At 39.7% G+C, this 25,111-nt stretch overlaps 1 protein-coding gene across 2 annotated transcripts in view; it reads right to left on the bottom strand.

The window, feature by feature from the left end:
- si:ch211-198n5.11 (methylcrotonoyl-coenzyme A carboxylase 2) overlaps window positions 1-25,111 on the bottom strand; it is a 77,478-nt gene that overhangs the window by 16,294 nt on the left and 36,073 nt on the right. For both annotated transcript variants that reach the window (XM_048601886.1, XM_020534703.2), the window contains 3 exons: window positions 18,826-19,018; window positions 13,338-13,429; window positions 852-1,008 (listed from right to left, as the gene is read on the bottom strand). In XM_048601886.1, coding sequence (XP_048457843.1) covers window positions 852-1,008; window positions 13,338-13,429; window positions 18,826-19,018 — 442 coding nt within the window. The remainder of the gene's footprint in view (window positions 1-851; window positions 1,009-13,337; window positions 13,430-18,825; window positions 19,019-25,111) is intronic.

Below are 25,111 nucleotides of genomic sequence, written 5' to 3'. Positions count from 1 at the left end.
TTCTGAAGAGTCCAGACCCGAAACGTCAGCTTTCCTGCTCCTCTGATGCTGCTTGGCCTGCTGTGTTCATCCAGCTCCACACCTTGTAAACTCTTTAGGACTTTTGTACGTACTCTTCACTGATTCCTAGAGCCACAAGATCTCTGTCCCTCCCTCTACAATAAGCTACATCTTCCTGTCAATCTTTGCTAAAACAATAAATAAAAGCCAGAAGAAGATTAAATCCCCATGTCTGCTAATGCCATCTCTAAGCTAACAAGTGCTGGCTGCCCAAATCTGTTAAAACAAGTGATGCCGGTGTAATTAACGAGATGCAAACACTGAATTTGAAACACTTTCCACCTAAATATGGAGAATTTAATCACGAGTGTTATCTTGATGGCAAAAATCTGATTTCTGAACTCTTTACCGATTAAGGCATTACGCTTGCAATTCTTTTTGCAGGAAAATTCTTCAACACAATTTTTTCCCCATATTAGTACTGACCCATGTTACAGAGTGGTTTGACATGCACTTACACACATTCTTAAACTTTGCCCAAGTGATTATTGTTCAATCCAAAGTTTACACAGTCAAGGTTGTCAGATCTACAATTCTGGAGATAATTGCAGATAACTACATGAGTTCAATTTCCAGAAAGAGTCACTGAGTAGCAATTCAGTCATGAAAATCATACCCAGTCTAGCGATCAATAGTACCCTAGCAGAGATCAGCAATGTCTACAAACTAATGATTAATCTGGGATCTTCTTGATTCTATAGTTAAATTCTATAGTGCAGCAAAATATTTGAGAATCAATTCAGTGACAACATCAAACTACAATATTGCTACATAAACCAACTCTTTATTACCTTAGATAATGTTCCAGCCACGGTAACATTTGGTCTTGTGTTTTGAACAAATATGATAGGAATGTCTCTCTGGTCACAAAGCTGCACAAAATGGCTGCCTTTTAGTGAAGCATTATGTGTGAGTTCTCCATTGTTGGCCACAATTCCAACAAGGTGACTGAAAAGAAAAAAAAAGTTGTATTTACAGCCTACTGTCACAACATATACAAACACTAAGCCTGAGTAGTAACACTTGTAACAGTTGTAAAAATATTGAAATTAATTTTAGTGACATAAATACATAAATGAGATATTCAATTATTATTTATAGATAGTTATTATGGATATTTATTTACATGCTGTATTAGACTGATACCTTGCTACCTATTCAATAATCTCTCATAGACTTTCCACCTACCCTGAAGGTGATCAGAGTCATACGTCAAGGAAACAGATCCTTCGGTCCAACTAGTCCATGCTAGTCCCTCTTGCTACGTTTGGCCAATATCCCTCCAAACCTTTCCTATTTGTGTACTTATCCAAATGTCTTTTAAATGTTGTAACTGTACATGCATCCGTCACTTTCTCTGGCAGTACATTCCACACATGAACCACAAAAAAAGTTGATGCTCATGTCCTTCTTAAAACTTCTCCTCTCACCTTAAAAATATGCCCCGTAGTTTTGAACTCCCCACTCTAGGGAAAAGACCTTTGCTATTCATCTGATCTATGCCCCTCATGATTTTATAAACCTCTATAAAGTCATCCCTCAACCTCCTACACTCCAGTGAAAAACGTTCCAGCCCATCCAGCCTCTTCAGCCTCTTCTTATAACTCAAACCTTCCATTCTCAGCAACATCCCGATAAATCTTTTCTGAACCCTCTCCAATTTAATAATATCCTTCCTATAGTGGACCACCAGAACCGGACACAGTACTCCAGAAGAAGCCTCACCAACATCCTGTATAACCTCGACATGATATCCCAACTCCTATACTCAAAAGGTCTCAACAATGAAAGCAAGCATGCTAAACACCTTCTTAACCATCCCTGTCTGTCTATCTGTAAAGCGAATTTCAAAGAATTATGAACCTGAACCCTTGTGTCTCTGTTCTAACAAACTACCCAATGCCGTACTTTTAATTGTGTAAGCCCTGCCCTTGTTTGTTTTATCAAAATGCAATACCTCACATTTATCCAAATTAAACTTTATACGCCACTCCTCAGTCCATTGACCCAACTGATCCAGATCTCTTCGTAATCTTAAATGACCTTCTTCACTGTCCACTATACCAACAATTTTGGTGTCATATGCAAACTTAGTAACCATGCCTCCTATATTCTCATTCAAATTGTTTATATAAATATCAAATAAAAATGGACCCAGTACCTTTCTTTCTTTCTTAGAAATTATTTAATGTTGTGGCAGCTGTCCATCCACATAGTTATTATTTATGCATGTTCCTAATCAGTGAGAGTTGGTATCTAATTGACTGTATAATGCATCAGAAGTAAGAAAGATAATACTTGTACAAATGTTTTGCAATTTCTATCAGTGTATATCAGTCAGTTTTACAACCCAGGCAGATTCCCCCAATTGGATTGTGATAATATTTTGATGTAAACTGGGACAAAAGCAGCGACAAATGTTAGATTTATAAAAGGTATAAAAAGATTTTAAAAAACATGCAGCAAACTGTCTCATCATCAAATCTCAAAGGAATTAGATGTTTTGTAATTCTCAAAGAAAATGTGACCTACTGGGTAGGGCATTGTGTTGTACAATAGAAGAGTCATGTGTTTTCACTGTTGACCTCTGATGATTGAGCTTTAATTAGTTATGACAAGTGGCCTATTGGGTTCATGAAAAGAACAGTTAGTAAGGGTTCCTGTCAATATAGTGTGGAGCTGGAGGAACACAGCAGGCCAGGCAGCATCAGAGGAGCAGGAAAATTGATGTCTCAGGTCGGGACCCTTCTTCAGAAAAGGGATGGGGGAGCGGACAACAGAGCCAGGAAGAAAAAGAGAGAAAGGGGAAGAGGGTTGGGGCTGGGGAAGGTAGGTGGGATGGTGATAGGTGAGTGCAGGTAGGGAGTGGTGGGGATTGCTCAGTGAGGTGGGAGGAGCGGATAGGTGGGAGAGAAAATGGGCAGATTGTATTGGGTACCTGACACAACCCACCTATCTTTCTCTCGCTTTACCTTCTCTCCCACCTCACTGACCAATCCCCACCGTTCCCTACCTGCACTCACCTATCATCATCCCACCTACCTTCACCAGCCTCAGCCCTCCTCTCTCTAATTTTTTCTGAGCTCCCTTCCCCTCCGTTTGCACCCCCCCTCCAATTTCTGAAGAAGGGTCCTGACCTGAAACATCAACTTTCCTGCTCCTCTGATGCTGCCTGGCCTGCTGTGTTCCTCAGCTCCACACTGTTATCTCTGACTTGATCAGCTGCATTTCTTACTATCTCAGGGTTCCTGTCAATGTTTCCTCAATGTTGTGCTATCACTAGTAACGTGAAAGTCCCCACACAGTCCACGCACTGGTTGGAAACTTTAGATTACTGAGCATGCATGGCAGCACACTTAAATAAATCACTCATGTATTTCCTCAAACATTAGAGGGATTATTGGGCCCAACCCTGAATGTTCTCCAGTGACTGCCAATTAGAATACGCATTTGGGTGTCAAACAGGAATAGCTCTGAGGTGAACAATGCACCCCATATAAGGTCATTGATATACAGCTGAATCATAGCCATCTGTATGAAGTATTGTACAGTTGATCCCATCCATAAATTGTACCCCACCAAGATTGAACAACATCAAAAGAGATAGGGAAGAAAGTTTAAGGGAGAACAATACAATATGAATGAGTGAATGACTGAATGTACCTCTGTCAGCGCTATGAGCACAAGATTGAAGTGTCAGCCTACAATGAGGGCTCAAGAATAGAATGTAACTTGAATACATGACCTTCTGACTCAGTGGTGGGAGTGATACCACTGAGCCAAGGCTGATGCTTCAACAGTGGTAAACAATCTTGACTGAAATGATATAACTCTTCACTTTAATTATAGTATTCATAATAACCTTAATCCACTCGGCAAAACAGTTAAGCAAAAGCTCATTATTACTAAACAATGTAGGACCATTGTACTTATATGTCTACTAATACAAAGAATTCCAAAGTGATTAAGCAAAGCTTCACTCGGAAAATGCAGACTTAACTGCAAATCGTGCCTGTTGCACACCAAACTTTTCACCCGCAAAACAATTCAAGTGCTGTTTTGTCTACACAAAATATGGTTCTTGTATTAGATAACACACTGTGGAGCTGGAGGAACACAGCCAGCCAGGCAGCATCAGAGGAACAGGAAAGTTGGCATTTCGGGTCGGGACCCTTCTTCAGAAAAGGAACCCTTCTCGTATTTTTGTCTTTTTAAATTATACATTGTCAAAAAGAATGCTCTATCAACATTTAAGAAGTGACATGAACTGAGCTGAATTCCAGAACCATCATGGGATATCTCATTTTGAGAGAACTGGTTACAAGGTCTAATTGAAACATTTGCTTTCCTGATCCTTAGATCATAGCATTATAGAATGTTACAATACAGCAGGATGTTATTTGGCCCATTCTGCTTGAGCTGGCTCACTGAATATATATCCAATTAGTACCACCCCCTGTCCTTTCCCCAATGGCCTGCTAATCTTTCCCCATGCAGGTATTTATCCAATTTCCTTACAAAAGTTCTTATGATTGTGTTTCCATCAGCCTTTCTGATGGAGAGTTCCAGATCACAACTTGAACACAGAAAAATATTTCCCTGTTCTTATGGTGCTAATCTTAAATTTCTGCCTTGATATTACTGATCCTTGTGTCACTGGGTAGGATTTCTCCTGATTTACTCAAATACTAAAATACTCAAATACTACTTATTTAGCTAAAGTATCCCTACTTGATTTTTCTTTGCCGGCTTTGAGGATAATAACTGTAGCTAACTACCTTCCCTTGTCAGTCAATGGCATCACCATTACGGAACCCTGCACTATTATCGAAACACAGAAGATCGAAGCAGGAGGCAACCATTTGGCCCTTTGAGCCTGCTCCACCATTTTTCACAATCATGGCTGATCGTCCAACTCAATAGCCTAATCCTGCTTTCTCCCCATAACCTTTGATCCCATTCGCCCCAAGTGCTATATCTAGTTGCGTCTTGAATACATTCAATGTTTTGGTATCAACTACTTCCTGTGGTAATGAATTCCACAAACTCACCACTCTCCTCATCTCCGTCCTATATCGTCTACCCTGAATGCTCATACTGTGACCCCTGGCTCTGGACACACCCACCATCGGGAACATCCTCCCTCTGTCTACCCTGTCCAGTCCTGTTAGAATTTAATAACATCCTGGGATTACCATTAGCCAAAAACCGAACTGCATCAGCCAGATAAAACTGTAGCCACAAGTGTAGGGATTCTACGGCTCGTAACTCACCATCTGTCTCCCCAAAGCTTGTCCACTATTTTAAAGGCACAAGTCAGCAGTGTAAGGAATATCCTTCGCCATTTGAGTGCAGCTCCAACAACACTCAAGAAACACAACATTCAGGGTAAAGGAACCCCATCCACCAATTTTACCATTTGTGCCCTGCATCACCAATGGTCAGGGGCAACAGTGTTTAACAGCTGCAAGATTGCAGTAAATCACCAAAACTCCTTTAACAGCACCTTCCAAGCCTATCACCTCCACCAACCTAGAAAGACAAGGACGGGAACTGTGTGGGAGCTTTACCAAATGCAAGTTCCCCTCTAGGTCTCTACTCCTTGCCATTCCTTCATTGTCACTGAATTACACTTTTGGAGCTTTCTTCATTGTGGGTGTATCTACACTAAAAGGACTGCAGTGATTCAAAAAGACAGCTCACTACCACCTGCTACAGGGTTCAGAGCAATGAGCATTAAATGCTGGCCTAGCAAATTCGACTTTTCAATATCAGACTATAAAATGTATCTCTCCGAGAGCTTTATTTATTCTAGGAAGATGCATTTTTAAATGCATATTGATTTCACAGCTTCCTTCCACAGACTTTAAGAAATCCCAAAATTAAACTGAAATCTCAATACACTAAAATCTCAATACAATAAATGTTTGCATTTTTTCCCTTCAATGTATTTCTATATTCTTGCCGAATGTAATTTCTTGCATTTGGAAATCAATGACTTGCACTAATGTAATGCCTTTCATAACTTCAAGCTGTGCTGTAATTATTTCCTAATCCCTAGGATCGTTCCTTGCTAGAATAATTGTACATTGTGTTTGATATGCCACATTTTTTCTTGGTTTCATGGGTTACCACTCCACAGGACAACATCTCACATCATTTGCTTCATATTGAAAAGTAGCCAATGGATCAATTTTGGCAAGCAATGGGGTCAGGGTGCTAAATCTCACCTTGCACTCAACTATTGTCCTCATCTTCCAGGCATCACTGGATATCAATGTTGGTAGTGAACACCGGTGGTGGAGGGAGTGAATGTTTGTGGACGTGGTGCCAATCAAACAGACCATTTTTCACTGGATTGTGTCAAGTTTCTTGTGTTGTTGTTGGAGCTGTACTCATCTAAGCAAGTGGGGATTATACCATCACACTCTTGACTTGTGCCCTGTGGATGGCGGCCGACTTTGGTGAGTCAGGGGTGAGCTACTCACTGGTATTCCTAGCCTCTGACCTGCACTCGCAGTCACTGTATTTATGTGAGGAGTCCAGTTGAGTTTCTGGTCGATTTTTTATTGCAAAAATATACTTTATTCATAAAAAAGAAATCTTTATGTACATACACAGTTAATAAAGCCATTCAAACCTATACCATCTTTACTTACACAAAAGGAAACTAGCATTCTATATATTAACAATTAATATATAGACATTTATCTGTGGCACTGGCAAGGTCCAATAACTGAACGGACCATATTGTACCTTGCTAGAAAGATCTTAGATGGTGGTCTTTCCCCATCATGCCTTGGCTGCAGCTGCCCAAAGCTTTAATATGTCCCTCAGCAGTGTCCTGGCCCTTAGAATGCGCTAGTCTGCAACACTCAGTCGGGGTCAACTCTTTCAGTTGGAAGACCAGCAAGTTTTGTGCAGACCAAAGAGCACATTTCACACAGTTGATGGTCCTGCAGGCAGAGTTTTGTTTTGGTGTGCGTCCCAGGGAACAGACCGTGGAGCAGAGTCCTGTGTCATGGAGCTGCTCGGGACAAACATCGCCAAAAACTACTGCATCTTTCTCCAAACTTCCTTTGCAACGGTGCATTCCAGAAGGAGATGTGTGACAGTCTCATTCCCCCCACAGCCACTTTGAGGGCAGCGTGCAGTGGCAAAGAGAGACCAGGCATGCATAAACAGGTAGTGCGCTTCTCACCAACCAGCCAAGTAATGTCTTGGTGCTTGTTGGGAAGTTCTGGTGATGAGGCATTCTGCCAAATAAATCTGACAGTCTGCTCAGGGAACCACCCAAGAAGATCAATCCTTTCCATTTCCCGACGGGTCTCAACGATGCAATGTGCTGACCACTGCTTGATGGACTTGTGGTCAAGAGGTATTTTTCTTCACAAATTTCTCCATGAGAGATAGGTGATACAGGAGGGTCCAACTACTTGGAGTATTCCGCAGCCATGAGGCCAGACCTATCCTTCGTAATACCAGGGACAGGCGGAACCTCAGTAAGTAGTGACACATGGTGTTTACGTACCAAGGATCACACAGCTTGATGCAGCCACACACAAAGATGGCCATCAGGATGAGGGTAGCATTAGGTATGTTCTTCCTGCCTTTGTCCAGTGCTTTATATGTAGAGTCCCTTTGGACTAGGTTCATCTTCGACCTCCAAATGAAATAAAAGATGGTTCGGGCGACTGCAGCAGCACAGCTTTAGGGAATAGATCAGACCTGCACCACATACAACAACACCGAGTGTGCCTTGCACCTGATGATCAGGTTTTTACCTGCAATGGAGAGACAGCAGTGCTCCCATCTGCCCAGTTTCTGCCTCAGTTTGGTGATATGCTCCTCCCAAGTCTTGGCGCATGTCCCAGCCCCTCCGAACCTAATACCCAGCACCTTCAGTAATCCGACAGTGAAGGGGATTGAGTTTCTGGTCAATGGTAACAAACAGGATGTTGACAGTAGGCAGTTCAGTGATGGTAACACTGTTGAATCTCAAGGGGCGGTGGTTAGATGGTCTCTTATTGGAGACTGTTATTCTCTGGCATTTATGTGACATGAATCTTGCTTGCCATTTGTCAGCCCATACTATTACTATTGAGTGTAATTATGTTTATACAGAAGTAGGCAAAGTGTATTGTTTTGTCTTACTGTATGGTACCAAAAATGCATAATTAACATGCAGATCGAACCGCAATGACAACTATGATAAAAAGATAAAATTATAGATCTCACATTTCCTTGTTGGCCAATCCATATAGGAAAGGACGTCTCAAGTTTGACTTCCGGCTTGTTTCTGTGCAGTACTAAAGGTACGAATTAGGCAGTAAGTAACTAGCTGATGCTCCCACTTCTGATCAACCTATATTGATTCTCTAAAGGTGGACATGTGGAATCAACGGCTGAGTACAGGAATGCATTGAGCTGTGGTATCACTAATCACAACTCTCCCCGTGACAGAATGATGTGCCAAGAATCACATGAGGCCAATTGTGAAACCTCCTCCTAGTAAAAAGTCATCACCTTAAGGGATGAGACAAAATAAATGTGGGAAAATATTTGTAAACATAAATATTTAAAAATTATGATGAATTACAATTTGTCATAATCAACACCTTTTAAGGAATACTTTCCATAAAGATGCGAATCACTGGAAAGTAATTTGAATTAGGTGATGGCAGTGCTAAGAATTATTTGAGCATTATCCAGTTCAATTTGTTTTCCCTAGCAAGCATGATACATGCTGTTTACTAAGCAGTTAAAAGCCGCCACAATGAAAAAGATAGCGCAACATTAGAAGAAACATTTGTTTCAGCCTAATCCTACTAATCCATTTTGGATTTCTTTCAATCTATCCTTACTTGCAACCAGAAACTATAATCAGTTTAAACGAATTAACCATGGTTCATGGAGTCTGGCACTTAATTCTAGAGATTACATCGTCCGCTAATTATCAAAGGTTCATTATCTTACGATACACTTTTTTCTTACGAAACACATAATCCTAAATTATTACATAAGCTTTCATTTATTGAGAAATCAAGGTGAAGGGCTAGAGCCCATACTGCAAGTCAAAAAACATTAAAAAAGACAAGGTTAAAAAAAAGTAATAACTTGGTACAAAATGAGAGTTTCAAAAGCCTGAGGCTTAGAAAAAATAATATCATAGTCAGAAGTCCCAGTTTTGGGCAAAAAAAGTGATACAATCTCAAATTCAAAACAGTAGGCTATTAGGAAGCTCAAGAAGTATTGTGTATTTCTTAAAATTTCTCAAGGACTATCTTTGATCTTTTTATGCACTACTTCTTAGTTTTCAGGGCCTCCTTTTTCATTCACACTAACTTACTATGTCATGCAGACATGCAGTAACAAAACCTCTGTATTTGTGTTTGAAAGGCAATGTGATAGAAGTTTATAAAATAATGAGAACTACAGATACAGTTAACGGTAATTGTCTTCCCTAGGATAGGGGAGTTCAAGACCAGGGGACGGATTTTTAAGTTGAGAGGAGAGAGATTTGAAAAAGACATGAGGGGCAATTTTTTTTACATGTTCACATGTGGAAAGAACTTCCTGAGGTGAACAATAAGGTCCTGGGGAGTGGTGGTGAACAAAGTGACATGGAGTACAGGGTCATAGTTCCTTGAAAGTGGAGTCACAGATAGACAACATAGTGAAGGTGGCGTTTGGTATGCTTGCCTTTATCAGTCAGTGCATTGAGCATAGGAGTTAGGAGGTCATGTTGTGGCTGTTCAGGACATTGGTTAGGCCACTTTTGTAATGCTGTGTGCAATTCTGGTCTCCCTGCTACAGGAAAGATGTTGTGAAATTTGAAAGGATTCAGTAAAGATTTATAATGATGTTGCCAGGGTTGGAGCTATAGTGAGAGGCTAAATAGGCTGGGCAATTTTCCCTGGAGTGTCGGAGGCTGAGGGGTGACCTCAGAAGTTATAAAAATCATGAGGGGCATGGATAGGGTGAAGAGCCAAGATCTTTTCCCTGGGGTGGGGGACCCCAAAACTAGAGGGCACAGGTTTAAGGTGAGAGGGGAAAGATTTAAAAGGGACCTAAGGGGCAACTTTTTAACACAGAGGGTTGTGTGTCTATGGGATGAACTGCCAGAGCAAGTGGTGGAGGCTGGTACAACTATAACATTTAAAATGGACCTGGAAGGGTATATGAATGGGAAGGGTTTACAGGGACATGGGCCAAAGGCTGGCAAATGGGACTAGATTAATTTAGGATATCTGGTCAGCATGGACGAGTTGGGCCAAAGTGTCTGTTTACATGCTGTACAGCTCTATGACTAAGTGGTGGATGTGGGTACAACTGCAACATTTAAAAGACATTTTGGTAAGTACATGAATAAGAAAGATTTGGAGGGATATGGGCCAGAAGCAGGCAGGTGGGACTAGTTTAGTTTGGGATTATGTTTGGCATGGACTGGTTGGACCGAAGGGTCTGTTTCCGTTCTATATGTCTCTATGACTCTACCGGAGGTTTATGAACTCTCCCAGAGGCAGTATTAGAATAATTCATCAATATCCTCAATAATCATCATTTGCTTTTAAACTTAAAGCCAGAAATCTCAACACCAGGTTATAGTCCAACAGGTTTATTTGAAAATTATTTATTAGCCTGGTGTCGTGGGATTTCTGACCATGTCCACCCCGGTCCAAAACCGGCACCTCCACATCAAAATTAAAGCCATAACTGACAAGGGAAGTATCAATTTTGGAGACACTGCAATATATAAATTGTCAAAAGACAACATATCTTAATTAGCAATAAGTATTTTTTTTTCTAAAATAACCATCACACACCCAGACACAAAGTGCCATCACACTAAGCACAGACTAGTAAGGCCATACAGAATACGTAACCATTAGAAATGCACAAAGCTAAATAAAAATTGTCATTCAGCAGTTACTACATCTTGGAATCCAATCTCAGATTTAAATTTAGTAACTGATATAGTGTTCATTGCAAACCACCACATTTGCTCCCTTGTAGTAGCATCTGAACTTATGCATCCTTAAGGCAGAGATTCCACTTCCCCACCCACACCCTTGCCTCCCATAATTCGCAATCTCCCTCTTACCCCACCCCACTCACTGCTCCTCTTTTCCCCTGCTCCACCCAGTATCTCAATTCTAGTCCAATACAGCAACTCGGGTTTGTCTGGTTCACAGTATGACCTCTCACCTCTTGCTCCCCCTTCAGTCATAGGCTGGTTCTCTCCCACAGTAGACAGAAAAAGCCTGCGCCTGCAAAACAGCTCCTAAAAGACTGATTTGACAGTTTTATTCTACAGGGGAGACCTTTCTCCCATTGGGTCACCCATGATTGAATCCTGCTGGCATTTTTGAGAGCTCCCAGTGACAAATTCATCTGCCCCATATATCTGAATACTGATGAACACAGAAATTACAAGGGGTAGGCTATTTGGTCCTTCAAGCCTGCTGTGCCACTCAATATGATCATGGCTGATTCTCTACCTCAATGCCATATTCCCATATTCTCCACATACAACCTTGATGACTTTAAAATCTACACATTTATCTCCTTCTTGCATATATTCAGTGTCTTGGCCTCCATAGCTTCTGCAGTAGAGCATTCCAGAAGTTCACTACCCTTTCAGTGGAAACAATGTTGCCTCAACATAGTTCTAAATGGATGACCCGGTATCCTGAGAGCCTGTCCCCTGGTTTTAGACTTCCCAACCAGGGAAAACATCCTCCTTGTATTTAGTGTGTTTCAAGCTTACAGAAACAAGGAATGAACTTTCAAAGGAACAATGACTATAGTAATGGCGGTAGAAAAGAGAAAGACAAGAAAAACTGCAATAAAAAGCAGGAGGGAGAACAGGATGATTTTTCCATAACATTTCCTGCATCCTCATCTTGACCAAGAGTGTGCCTAGGATGTGGCAAAAATATTCAAGTTGTGGATGGAAACCAGTTCTTTGGTACTAAAGGAAAAAAAAAATTCATATTTGCTCCACTAGTAATGCTTCTTCCAGTTGAGTACAGAGAAGATAATAAGATCAAGACTGTCAACAGATGAGGAAGGACTAAGACTGAAGACTTTAAAAATAATTGTTGCAGAGCAGATTAGCAAAAGACACGAGACAACCAAGGTGTAGATTTTTACTCTAGTCCGTAGGCAGAACACTTACCAGTTCTTGCTGAAAACCTCCCTGGTCCTTTTGAACAGTCAGAGCTCATTACTGTGCCACCAATGAACTGCAGCCCCCAAACAGATGCCCCATTGTTCCTTACTAGCTCTGAGCTAGCAAAACAGATCACCCAGAGACTGAACCAGACAGCAGAAAAGTAAGTCAATGTGGCAGGACTGATCACGGAGAAGATAAACACCAAGCATGTAACCACCAACATCTTTCTTATGGTATGCTAGTGCCTTCTGTCCCCACAAAAGGATTTTTTTTTTAATTTTCTGGACATCATCTTTTTCCTCTTCCCACCTGGTTCACCTGAGCAGAGTATGCACGGCACTTGTCCTGTCCAGTTGTTCCTCTAAGTGGTGTAGATAGAGACTCTGATTTGCATATAATAATGAGGCTCCTGCCTGATTCAGGATAAGGTCCAGTAGAATGTATCTAGCAGAGGTACCCAGCAAATATGCCAGTGGTGTGGAAATGGCATAGTGAGTGGTGGACACCTCTTATTTTGGCTGCGATCCAGAATTGGTGGGACAAACGCAGCTTACATCCCTGCCAATTAAAATAGGCTCTACTGGACTCTAGCTGAAATTACACTGGAAAGCTAATGAACTCCATGAGGAAATTATATTCGTCACTCATTATGTAGACATTATTACATTGTCCAAATGGTCATTCCCTGTTGGAGTTCAAGCAGTGATTGCGATCTTTTAAAATCTAGAATTTATACTTAGTCTATTCCATACTTCATTGTATGGGCAACAATCATGCTGAATACAAGCCTGTGCACACTTTCAAGTGGAAATCACTGGCTGATTTTTCCCCCCTCCTCTTCTGTAACCTAGTGATGCTGGGATTAACTGTGCTAACTATAAACACTGCATAAACAGAAATTATTTAACTAAGTAGTCAGTTTAAATCATAGATTGCTGGTCAATACAAGATCCATCTCTTACTGTTAAGAAAATAACTGACAAAAGTAAAATCAGTGTTTATCAAGTTTCAATGTCATTGATTAGCATTTATGTAAACTGATCAAATAAAATTCTGTACTTTTGTTAAGAGAAAAAGTATAAAATCTATCATTTCTTACCCTTTAATCTGAGCAAAACCAGTTACCAGCGTAGTCCCATATAATGCTTTGAATTCCAGGAACCTACTTCCATCTATCAAACGACTCAGAACCTATAAAATATTAAATACCTTTAAATGTAATAGTTAATTCTTCCGAGACACATTGAACATACCAGAAACTAGGTTTCAACTGATCAAAATTAATAGTGGAAAAATAAACTGTTTTATTGTATTCATTAGCTTTAGACATAGAAGGTAAAACAAAAATGGAGGCAAAATGGAGCAATAATTTCAGAATTGTCAATCTCACTATTTTTAAAATCTCTAAAACAAAACAGAATATCCAAAATGTTTCAAGACTTAATATTCAGTTAATCCACTTATGTTTTGATATGCCAAAGTATCAGCACAGAAGTTTATACAAGATCTTAAAAATCAGATTGTGCATCTTGAGCAGAATAATGCAATACATCCTTCTTGGACTGTCTATTTGCTTAAATAGCCCATTCCTTTCTTATGTTATTCACACAAGTTTCAACTGTACAGTTAGCTAACCTTTACAATGTAACTGTTAAGTTCTAGTTCTGATCATAGCCAGTGATCTGGCTTATATGTACACAGGTTTGAATTTGGTTGTGATATTCTCCATGACCAAATAACTCTCTAATATTCATTATATGGGCTCATATAGTGGAAAAGGCCATTTATAAAAGACACACTAGGGCACTGGATATTTATGGAATCATATCAAAGCATGCTTGATAGGCTTGAAAGGCACAGAGAACTGGTAAGGAAAACAAGGGAGACACCGAAAATCAAATCCACAACCGCTGAGTGCAAAACCTGATAGAAATTGAACAAGGATCATTTGACACTAATACTCCCACCTCACAAGAATAGCACACCAGAAAAAGACTAAGAAAAAGGATTCTGATCAAGTCATTCCAAAAATTGCTAGGAATTGAAGAAGGTTTATGTAAATACGTAGGGATAAAATGATTTCATTAGTCATAAAAACACCCACCAAATGACTATTCGCAAGCATTTTAGAATTTCAGTGGTACAAAAATATCGGGGGGGGGAATAGTTTACAAATGGAAGAAATGCTTCATCAAGTGAAATAAACAAGTGGCACTAACTCAATCGTTAACTATATTATTTTTAATGATTAAACAACACAATGATTATCTAATACATGCTGAAAGAGCAACATTTACTACTCTGCAGTATGGAATATAAAATCATGACAACAAAATTCAATTCATAACAACTAGCCATCTAAAAGATTATTAAAGTGCACAGACTAGGTACAATTAGCCATTTGACATCCCAACTGACATACGAAGTGCAGACAGCAACACAAAGTAAAACTAAAATCCATTGTACAGCAACCATTCCAGATATATACGCAGAAATAAAGTAGAGCAATAAAAAAGGTTTGTGGCTTGTACAGCTGATTCCGAACATCCCCTGTAGATTCTGAGGAAGGGTCACTAGACGCGAAATGTTAATTCTGATTTCTCTCTACAGATGCTGCCAGACCTGCTGAGCTTTTCCATCAACCTCTATTTTTGTCCCTGTAGATTTCTATCTGTCAGGTATCCATCATTATACAAGAAAATCCATAACTTGTTGGAAGAATAATGATTTGTAAAGATAAAAGGAAATGCAAAAACTAAAATTCTAAAAAAGTATTTTGTCAAATTTGAAGCATTAACTCTGTCCCTCTCTCCATAAATGCTGTCAGACCTGCTAAGTTTCTCCAGCATTTCTTATTTTTTACTGCAAGAAATAAACACTGGATGTGGTTTTAACTTGACACAGATGCGGAGAGCAGAAGAATAGAGGAGTCAAAATTGCTGTTCAATACTGATTATCCATAGGCACAGTCATCTGGATAGCCCAGGTACCAGCTTAATCATCACAGCCCCTACATTTTCCAGAGGATCAGCATTACAAAAATGTGAAACAATCTTTTACTGAATTGAAACAGGACTAAAGAAAATACCTCAATTATAATAACAAAATATGATTGGCCATGGCCATTTTGAATGGTGCATCAGGCTCAGAGGGTTGAATGGCCTACTCCTGCTCCTATTTTCTATGCTCCTAGCCAATACACAGCAACTCAACTATCTAGGGCCCTGGAGCAAAATGTATCAACATATTTACCTGGATGAATTTTTGACAGAGAGCTGGGAAAAGTGTGCACTATGCATCTTTCATCCATTTAAATTTAACGGAGTGTGAGGCTCCAAAATGAAAAGAATTACATTTCTGACAACAGCAGAAGCATGCGTCTGCCTCTTGCCTCCAAATGAATAATGTGGGATCACTGCCTCTAAACTCTCTGCCTTTACAACTGGCATTCATCTTCCTGATTTAGCTGCCTGCCTCCACAGATCTCTGCATACTGTGTTGAACTGTCTGCATTTTCTGAGTCTGGAATTAAAATCCACCCATTTTCATACAATAATGCCCCATACTATTTGATTTGGTGCTTTCACTAAAACATTTCTTTTATAAATACCATATAAAAATTAATATCAAGAGTATGTACATTAGTAATAGTGTGATGGTGTGATTCTGTTTATTACAGGAAAGTGAATGTGAAATTTTCTGATGATAAACAGGAGATAAACTTCCTGTTCTTTTTTAAAAAAGAACTACTGACCCCTGCTGTAGAAGATGTGTATTTTTGGATATCAAATACAGATGAGGTAACACAGCGTGGAGCTGGAAGAAAGCAGCAGGCCAGGCAGCATATAGGGAACAGGAAAGCTGACGTTGTTATCTCTGACTCCAGCATCTGCAGTTCTTACTATCTCTGAGTCAGATACAGATGAGGACTATTTCAGCTATGATGACTCTCTTCGTCAAAAAAACTCCTAACACTCAATTGCTAGGCTCACATATGAACATGAGTACTTAGACAACAGACTAGTCTACCATGGGTTTACTCCGCTTTGAGACTCAGATTGCAAATTGGACACCTAGCCCCACACATCCAAATCCCTTGTTTTATCTGTACAAAAGACTTGGCTTTATCCAATGGGTCTGTTGGACATTAACTTATAGAATCCCTACTGTGCGGAAAGAGGCCATTCAGCCCATTAAGTCTCCGACCCTCTGAAGAGCATCCCACCTAGACCCACACCTCCACCCTATCCTCATAACCCCACATTTACCATGTGTAGGCTAATCCATGTAGCCTACACACCCACGGACACTACAGGGCAATTTAGCATGGCAATCCACCTAATCTGCATGTTTTGGACGGTGGGAAGAAATCGGACAACCCGGACGAAATCTGCGCAGATACAGCAAGAACATGCAAACTCCACACAGTCACCCAAGGCTGGAACTGAACCTATGTCCTTCGCACTGTAAGGCAGCAGTGTAAACCACCATGTGGCCTACCTTAATTTTTGTACAAACAGCAAAATGATTTCTCTGCTTGGAATCCCAACATGAGTAAGAGGCCTTTGGTTGAACTTTCCGGAACATTTTTGATTAGGTACCCACCTCTACGAACACTCTCCATTTCGGGAATTTGTACAGGACAAGTCAGGATCATGATAAAACACACTGGGTTTCATAGGCCACTAGCAGCCTTCCAAGTTTGTTTCTGCGCAGAATAACGGTGACCTAGAGGAGCTCCTTCTGAAGAAATTGGGACACAGGGAAGTCCATTGGCCTATTGAGTTGGAAAGATATCCTACAGGAACTGCCAGCAATTTCCTTATCAAAACCCCTTTAGACATGATTCTAAATGACCTGGTCCTGCCATCACAACGCTCTGTCTATGGCTAATCTTAAAGCTCACTATTTTCTCTTTCTTTATTACAGAATGCACATCACCTGCAGGCCTCAGACTTCCCGCTGTCCACTTGCCTCCTCTAAGCTGTATATGAGCTGTCCACTGTTGATAAATAGCTAATTGCTGGTTCAAAAACATCTCTCAATTGCTTCTTTAACTGTATGGCTGTCACTGCTGCACAGGTTGACATCAAGACTCTCCCTGGGAAAGATAGAAGAAGTGGAAAGGTATCAGAATACCAGCTCAATGGCATGTTTTTTGTCCAATTTCTCCATGTGAACCTGTCTCTTATATCATTAGTTATACATTTTTGTCTTTACTGGCAGTCATTTGTATACCAAATATTCTGTTTGCTCTTGTAAATATTTCACTACACTGTCTAAAATTTAATGTTATGTCTTTAGTTCTACTGCACTAATTCAATCCCTTGCTTCAACACTCTACAATCTGCCTGCATAATGATCTCTCTGCTCAGAATGATTAATTTCGCCAGCTCTGCAGTTTTCAAAAGATTTATTAATTGGCCTCATTCTTGCACCCAAATCGATGGCTTAAAATAAAACTTTTCCATAGGTCTTTTATTTTCACTTGTCACTGGAGGGTTTGAGGACAGTTAATGAGGTTCCTGAGGGTGGAGGCAAAGGAAGCCTGCAAGAGGTGTGAGAGTGTTAGAAGGAAGTAAGTGTGAGAGTGTTGAAGGAGGCTGCGAAGTGACAAAGAGAGGAGAAGACTATAAGAGGTCTGAAAGATGAGGAGGAGGATGCAGAGGGCATGTCAGGAGAGAAAGACGCTGCAATGTGTGAGAAGGGAGATAAAAGCTGCAATGAGATGGTGGAGAGGGAAGATGAGAAATTTGGGAATCCAAGGAAACTTCAAATCACAGAAGTGATATATTCCTTGTAAATGAATATGGAATGTCTAGTTTAACACTGCATAAGTTCAGAAGGTACTACACTTGGAAAAAATTGCAAATAGATCCTATTGATCTGTAATGAACCATGTCAATTGTTAAATTTAGATCTGAGATGCAGTAATTAGAATCATAATTACCTGGTTAAAATATTCCAGATTTGTGCTTGTGCAATAGAAATGCAAGAACTGTGACCACACCAGTACTCGGTTATAGTGAAAATACCATTAGAAGTTTTTTTCAAAAAGAACTAATTGATATATTCCTCTCAATGTATGTTTTGAATCAAGTTGGTACAAGACCATTATTTCCTTGCCTCCTAAACTTGGTGATTCTAGGGCTGAACATATATGGGTTTCTCCCTCATGTCCTCAGTTTCTCAGGGATTTCTGATGCTGACTTGTTGAAGTTACAGGTGGACAACCCCTATGGAAATCGACCGCCATGTCAACAGCGTTTGTCACAAGAGAAAGTATTGCTCATATACCCAATTCTGTTCCCATCAAGCACCTATACACAAACTTTTCAGCAATGTATCACTAAACAACAATCAGGAGCAAAAACCCGAGCTTATTTTTCCATTTCCAGGACAAGCTAACTAAACTGATCCAGTTTCTGATCGAAGCATTTCAGTACGTACCAGAGATTGAATCTGGCATTCAAGAGCTTATGTCTCAGCAGACATCATGCAATGCAACGAAAGAGAAGACACTGCTCCCTTCCATTAATGTTTCGAAGACTTACATGACTAAGCACGGCAGGTATTTCAAAACTAACCAGTTTAACATTTAAGGTATGTGCATAATCCCTTGGAGCAAGACCATTCAGTTCATCAGGTGCATAAGCAGGCTCTTCAAAGTCGGATATCTTGTTTGATGGAAGATCAAAATTTAAAGTGGCGATAATATTCCTGACACATTCATATGCTTCTTCCTCTGTAGCTGCAAAATGATCAATGCATCCGCTAATCCTGAAAAACAGAAAAATCACCAGTTTTACAACAGGCTAAGTAGAATTACAAGGATTGAGGCTGGTGAGAGAGAACAAGTTCCTGCATCCAAAGTACCTGCACTAGAAAGCACAGTGTGGAGGTTTCCAGTGGTTGGTGAAAAAGGTGGGGATAAATTGTAAAGTACACTTCTCCACCATGTCACAGAAATTTCTACATTGTAAGGTAAAGCACTACTTCACCCTAGCCTCTACAGTGACGAGCTGAAGAGTTATGAAAGAAATTGTAAGCCAGTTACTGACCACCACTCCACGTATTCTATGAAGTACACTTATTAAAAACATCGTTATATTTGGTCCTTGAAAAGTTTTAAAAAGCAGAGATAACTGAGAAAACTCAAAGTACAGTTACATATCTAGACATGCTATAAATGAATGGGCTAGAAAGGTAGAAAATATAATCACATTGTATTGCACAGTAATGATATATCGAGCAATGAAATAAGGCAACAACTAGTGGTATTTATCGCTGAACTTTTGAGCCAGAGATCCAGGTAATGTTCTGGGGACCTGGGTTCAAATCCCACCACAGCAGATGATGGAATTTGAAGTCAATAAAAATCTGGAATTGAAGTGTCTAATGTCCATTAATCCATTGCTGATTGTTAGTGAAAACCATTTGGTTCGCTCATGTCACTAACAAGGGAAGGAAAATGCTATCCTCACCTGGTCTGGCCTGACTCCAAACCCATAGGAATATTATTGACTCTTAACTGCCCTGTGGGAAATTAGGGATGGGCAATAAACACTGGCCTAGACAGTGATATAGCCCTCATCCCATGAACGAGTAACCAAATAAAAAAAAGGTCATTTGGTCCAACAGGTCCATGCTTGCCTTTAAATGTATTTGCACAGATTTCCTCAAATACTTCACACAGAAGCACATTGTACATATTAACCATTCTGTGTCAAGAAATTTCAATTCCCTATTGGATTTATTGGTGAATACTGCACAACATAAAATATAAAACACAGTAATTTTAATATAGTGTACTGTCATGGACCAGACCAAACCCCCTTCAAACATATCAAGGAGACAGCCTAGACCTTGCCTTGCTCTTATTTAAAGACAAGCAAAAGGTGCTGTGTTCTAGGTGTAATTCGACTGGTTACTCTCCTCGGGTTAAAGGAAAATACAGTTTATTCTTATACAGCAGTAAAATACAAACAAAAGAAGGAATAATCGATATAAAACTTTAACTCCATTGGAAAACATAACAGAACAATAGATTAGTTAACTACTAAACAGCAACTGTTCCAATACAGTCACATCCCATAAATACATGCAATATTTCTCTAGCCCAGGAGGAAAGAACATCAAGAGAAAATTCTGGTAGAGAGAGAACCCAAGCATTTTGCTGTAGAATGGAGACACGTATGGTAGCTTCAAAACCCCAACAACTACTGAAAACCAAACTAAAACTCTGGTTGTATGACAGCCAAATTCCACCCATTCATGCTGCTTCTATTGTTCCAACATTTTAAAAAAACCCAAAGCCTCAGAAGCTGTTTACTTTATTGGCTTGGAACAGTCCACTCATCACGTCTGTTTCAACCTCTCTTCATAGAAATAAAGGACAAAATACACCTCTTAAAGCCATAGTATTGTCACAATATTAATATAGTATAAAATATTAATTTGATATTTTACTGGCTGGAATCAGAGTTGTTGGACTTACTTTTGAAAAACAAAGACATTTTACTGACACAAAATACACCAAACCAAAATAAAATGGCTACCAGTTGCATCACTGAGCTAGATTCCAGTTAATGGTGACACAGGGTATAGGAAGATTGCTAGAAATGACAGACCCTGAAGTGATGCTGACAACTTCTTCCTATCTCAAAAATAATGGAGATTCACAATACGCAACTGGACAATCAATTGTGGCCATGAAACCATGGTTATGGAGACATGCACACATCAAAACACAACTATCAAAAGCCACATTTTGGAATGCACAATGGAGTTCTGTACCTCTGTACCTCTGTTAGGCAGAAGTCATATGACTAACCAAGTTATGTGTGGAGACTTGGACTGGCAGAGACTGCAACAAGAGTGAGGAAAAGTTGCTCCCTCTGTCTCTCTCTCTCCAACCTAACAGCTAAGCTTGGTATTTACTATTTACTGAGTCTTTACTGATGTCTACATCCTTGCAAGCAGGCAGAGAATTCTGCTTGAATAGCTTCTGACTTTGTAGAGCTACGTCTCTAGAAGGAAAGGCAACATTCCGGTTACATTTTGAAACATTATTTTGGTGAAGAACCAAACGTCCATGAGTTGCAGCATTATTTTATCGCTCTGGGCATAATTTGGCCAAATTTATCTATGTTTGCATTTAATCTGTAATTATGTTTGTGAACTTCAACTGCATGTGTTGCATTCTGGAACTTTCTTAACCTTTTGATGTTTTTATCCAGGTTGGTTTCAGAAAAATAAATTTGAACTCATACTTTGTTAAAAACTCAAGGAACCTGCCTGACTCATCCTTACAATTAGCAAATAATGAGTTAAGTATATACACTACATTGGAAAGAACATCCTTTCAAATTTCAAACTTATTTTAATCAAACAAGGAAGAGAAATAAGGAGGAAAGCTACACCATTCATCCTCACCTGGTCACAACACTATGTTATGTACATGGTTCCTCGTTCTGATCTCCCTACTGGTGAAAATATCTTCACCGTGTCTACCATTTAGCCTTCTTGGTTTTTAGCTGGCTTGCTATTCACTTATCCCCTGACTTCAAATGTTCTAACTTATTTGTCATGAGTGTACTATTATTGAAGACTATTGAAATTAGAAATATATTAAAAATCTTTAATAGCAGTCTTATCTACACCATGTGCTACTTCTTCCAATGATTCAATCAGGTTAGTTAAGCATGATCTTCCCTTTTAAATTATATTAACTATTTTCATTGTGCTTTTAATTTCTATTATATCTATTAAGGTCTCCATCATCTTTCCTAACATCAACATTAACGTAAACCCCCTAGATTTGTTCTATTTTCTTTTTAATAGAAGAATAACATTGACTGTTCACTCTACCACTATTCTCTTTTCCAATTAATCTTTTATATATTTAATATAGCCTCTAATATTTTTATCCTAACTTTTTAACATATAAGTATGCTCGCAATCCATCTGTATCAGGGAATTTATCCTCTCTAACTTTGATTTATTTATCAATTATCTTCTAAATAATCAGCTAGTTAATTTTCTTCTTCCTCACATTCAGATTTCAGAGAACAAGTTGGGTTCAAAGACAGCCCTCATTGATGGGTCTCCCTTTCTTCTCACAAAAGAAAACACTCACTTCAGATTCATCATTGACAGCAATGGTGAGATTGTTGTTTCTTTTCTCCACTGTCAGCCATCTCCTTACACATCACTTCCTTGCTTTACCACCTCCACTGCCTGTACAGGAGCTCACCAACATCTCTGTCACACAATTTAAGACCAATTAGTTTCTTCCGTCTTTGTACTTGCTCTATACTCTCCAATCCTGCAAACTAAACCTCTACAAGGAGCTACCCCACCCAACCAACTTGTACCTGAACCTGCAACTTTCTAGCTGCTCCCTCATTTTCCATGCTCCTCTCATCAATGATACTCATTCCTATTCCTTCGATATATTCCCAATCAACTCTCGATCATCCAACTTCCCAAGCTGTACTATTTTACCCAACATTTTAAAAGCTTACCTCTTCTCAGGTAGTAACTTTCTGAATTAACATCACGGTCCTAACCATAATACTCATCAATGGTACATCTGTCTCCACATATTACCATCTCATCTTGAACACTAAGTACTGTTTCTTTTTTCTTTCCTACAATTTCATGTCTGAATCTCTCCAATCAGGTTTCCACTTCTGCTATATCATCAAAAAGACCCTAAGCAAGTCACAAAGGGGATTCACTGTGACACAGAAGATGGTGTTCAAAGTGAAGTACTGAAGGATTTTTAAAATTAATTATTAAAACCATTACCACGGGGATAGCAGCTTCTCCCAAATATTTTTAACAATACAACATAATTCATTTAAATAATATTTTCAAATTTTTTTTAGAAGGAACAGATGCATATATTGTTGTTCGTTACAGACTCCTCCCCTCTTCAGCCTCTTGCACCAGCTGGTTGTTTTTCATGAGTTACCATTGACAGTGAGTGTCAGATTAGGAATTGAAACTAGGTGAATCTGGTTTATTACCATAGGCCCTCAGAATGCTGCTCACATATGTTAAAGGTCAAACATTATTTTGTGAGGGTGATCAAACTGAGAGATCTTGCAGGTCTCCACAAAATTAACTTCTTCATTTCCTTGGAAATTATGAGTCTGCATGTTGTTTTGTTATATGTCCCCTCAGAATCTTTGACGTTTCAATAAGATCACTTCTCATTCTACTAAACTCCAAAGAGGATATAGCCAAACTGCTCAACCTTTCCACATAAGACAATCAATTCATCATAGGAATTAACCTACTGAACCCTCTCTGAACTGCTTCTAATGCAAGTATGTCTTCCTTAAGTAACGAAAACAAAACTATACATGGAACTCCAGCATCAGGCTTTGCAAGGTCTTCTGTAGTTACAGCAAGCCTTCCCTACTTTCATATTTCATCTCCCTTGGAATAAAGGCCAACATTACATTTGCATTCCTTATAACTTATTGTTGGAGCTGCCTGTTTTTAAGAGATACAAAGTGGCCAGAATTTATAAGTCACGAAATGATAAATAATGAGGGGGAGACCGAAAACAGGACAGCCAGTAACTTTGGAATACAACACAAAGATCCCAAGGTCTAGAGAACACCATAAGAAAACGAAGAACCTAGGGTTGTCTATAGGAATGCCCATCATTGATAGGTGTTTTACAGGATTGGTCCCACAGAAGGGAAGGGGAGGGTACAATAACCACATTGTGCAGGATTATTGTAACTCAAAATGTACAAAAACGCTGTTTTTTACTGTAAAAATCAGAGTGTATCATTGATCTTTCTTCCGATCCGAGCTGAAGATTAAAGGGATAATGGCGTCCTTACATTGAAGCCAGATTCGGGGAAGATCCTTTGGCCATCTCCCTGCACTAACCGGTTTTTGCTTGAATAAAGGTCCACTATGTGCCTGTATCCTGTCTGCCTCCTGAGTCTTTGTCCCCGGTCAGGAGAATCTCGCTCCTACAGACTGGCAAGCCAGGCAGGAGCCTCTGCTTGAAGCTGGCATACCATGAGCCACGATTTGGGTGAGTATGTTTATTTACCACCCTTTTAGCTAGCATGGCACTCGGTGTGTGAGACACGTCTATCAGTCAGGACAAAAAAAAAACTTTTAATTGGAGCAAGCAGGAGGAGACAGAATTACAGGTGTGGTGGAAGGGGGACACTCGCGCAAAAGCGCATAAAAAAGGGCAAGGCGGTAAGTCTTGGCGCAAAAGTGTGTAAAAATGCTTAATAAGAGGTTAAAAATTCTCGGCCAAAAATAATAAAATGAAGCAGACAAAGCCAGATGGGAGTCTGGGACAAAGACGGGAAAGAACTGGGAGAAAAACCAATGGGGTCCATACCAGTCTATTCTGCAGACTATGCTCAAGAAAAATAAAACCTTAATTAAAGATATGATAGTGGACTGTTGGAATAGTGAGGGAACTAAATCAGAACAGAAAACTTGGTGGCTGAGTCAAAGATAGAGAAAGAGACCAAAGGGTTAATCATCTTTGTGGCTCTATTTAGGCAGAGCGTTGAAACGCCACAGAAACAGGCTGAAATAGCTGCTGTGTTCATGGATGAAAGGGAGAGAGAGAGAAAGACTGAATTTCTGCGCAATGCTAGTTCACTGAGCCTTGTAGAGGGGTTAACTCTTTGTGGTCTGGCTTGAATTCACTTTTGTTATCGGAAACATGTCATCCTGTGCAATTTGAGACAACAAGGCGTAGAGCTGGATGAACACAGCAGGTCAAGCGGCATCATAGGAGCAGGAAGGCTGACGATTTGGGCCTAGACCCTTCTTCAGAAATGGGGGAGGGGAAGGGGGTTCTGAAATAAATAGGGAGAG

Source organism: Rhincodon typus, chromosome 10, assembly GCF_021869965.1.
Source record: "Rhincodon typus isolate 14 chromosome 10, sRhiTyp1.1, whole genome shotgun sequence".
In the NCBI taxonomy this organism is placed as follows: domain Eukaryota; kingdom Metazoa; phylum Chordata; class Chondrichthyes; order Orectolobiformes; family Rhincodontidae; genus Rhincodon; species Rhincodon typus.
This window is presented reverse-complemented; position numbering and strand designations above follow the sequence as displayed.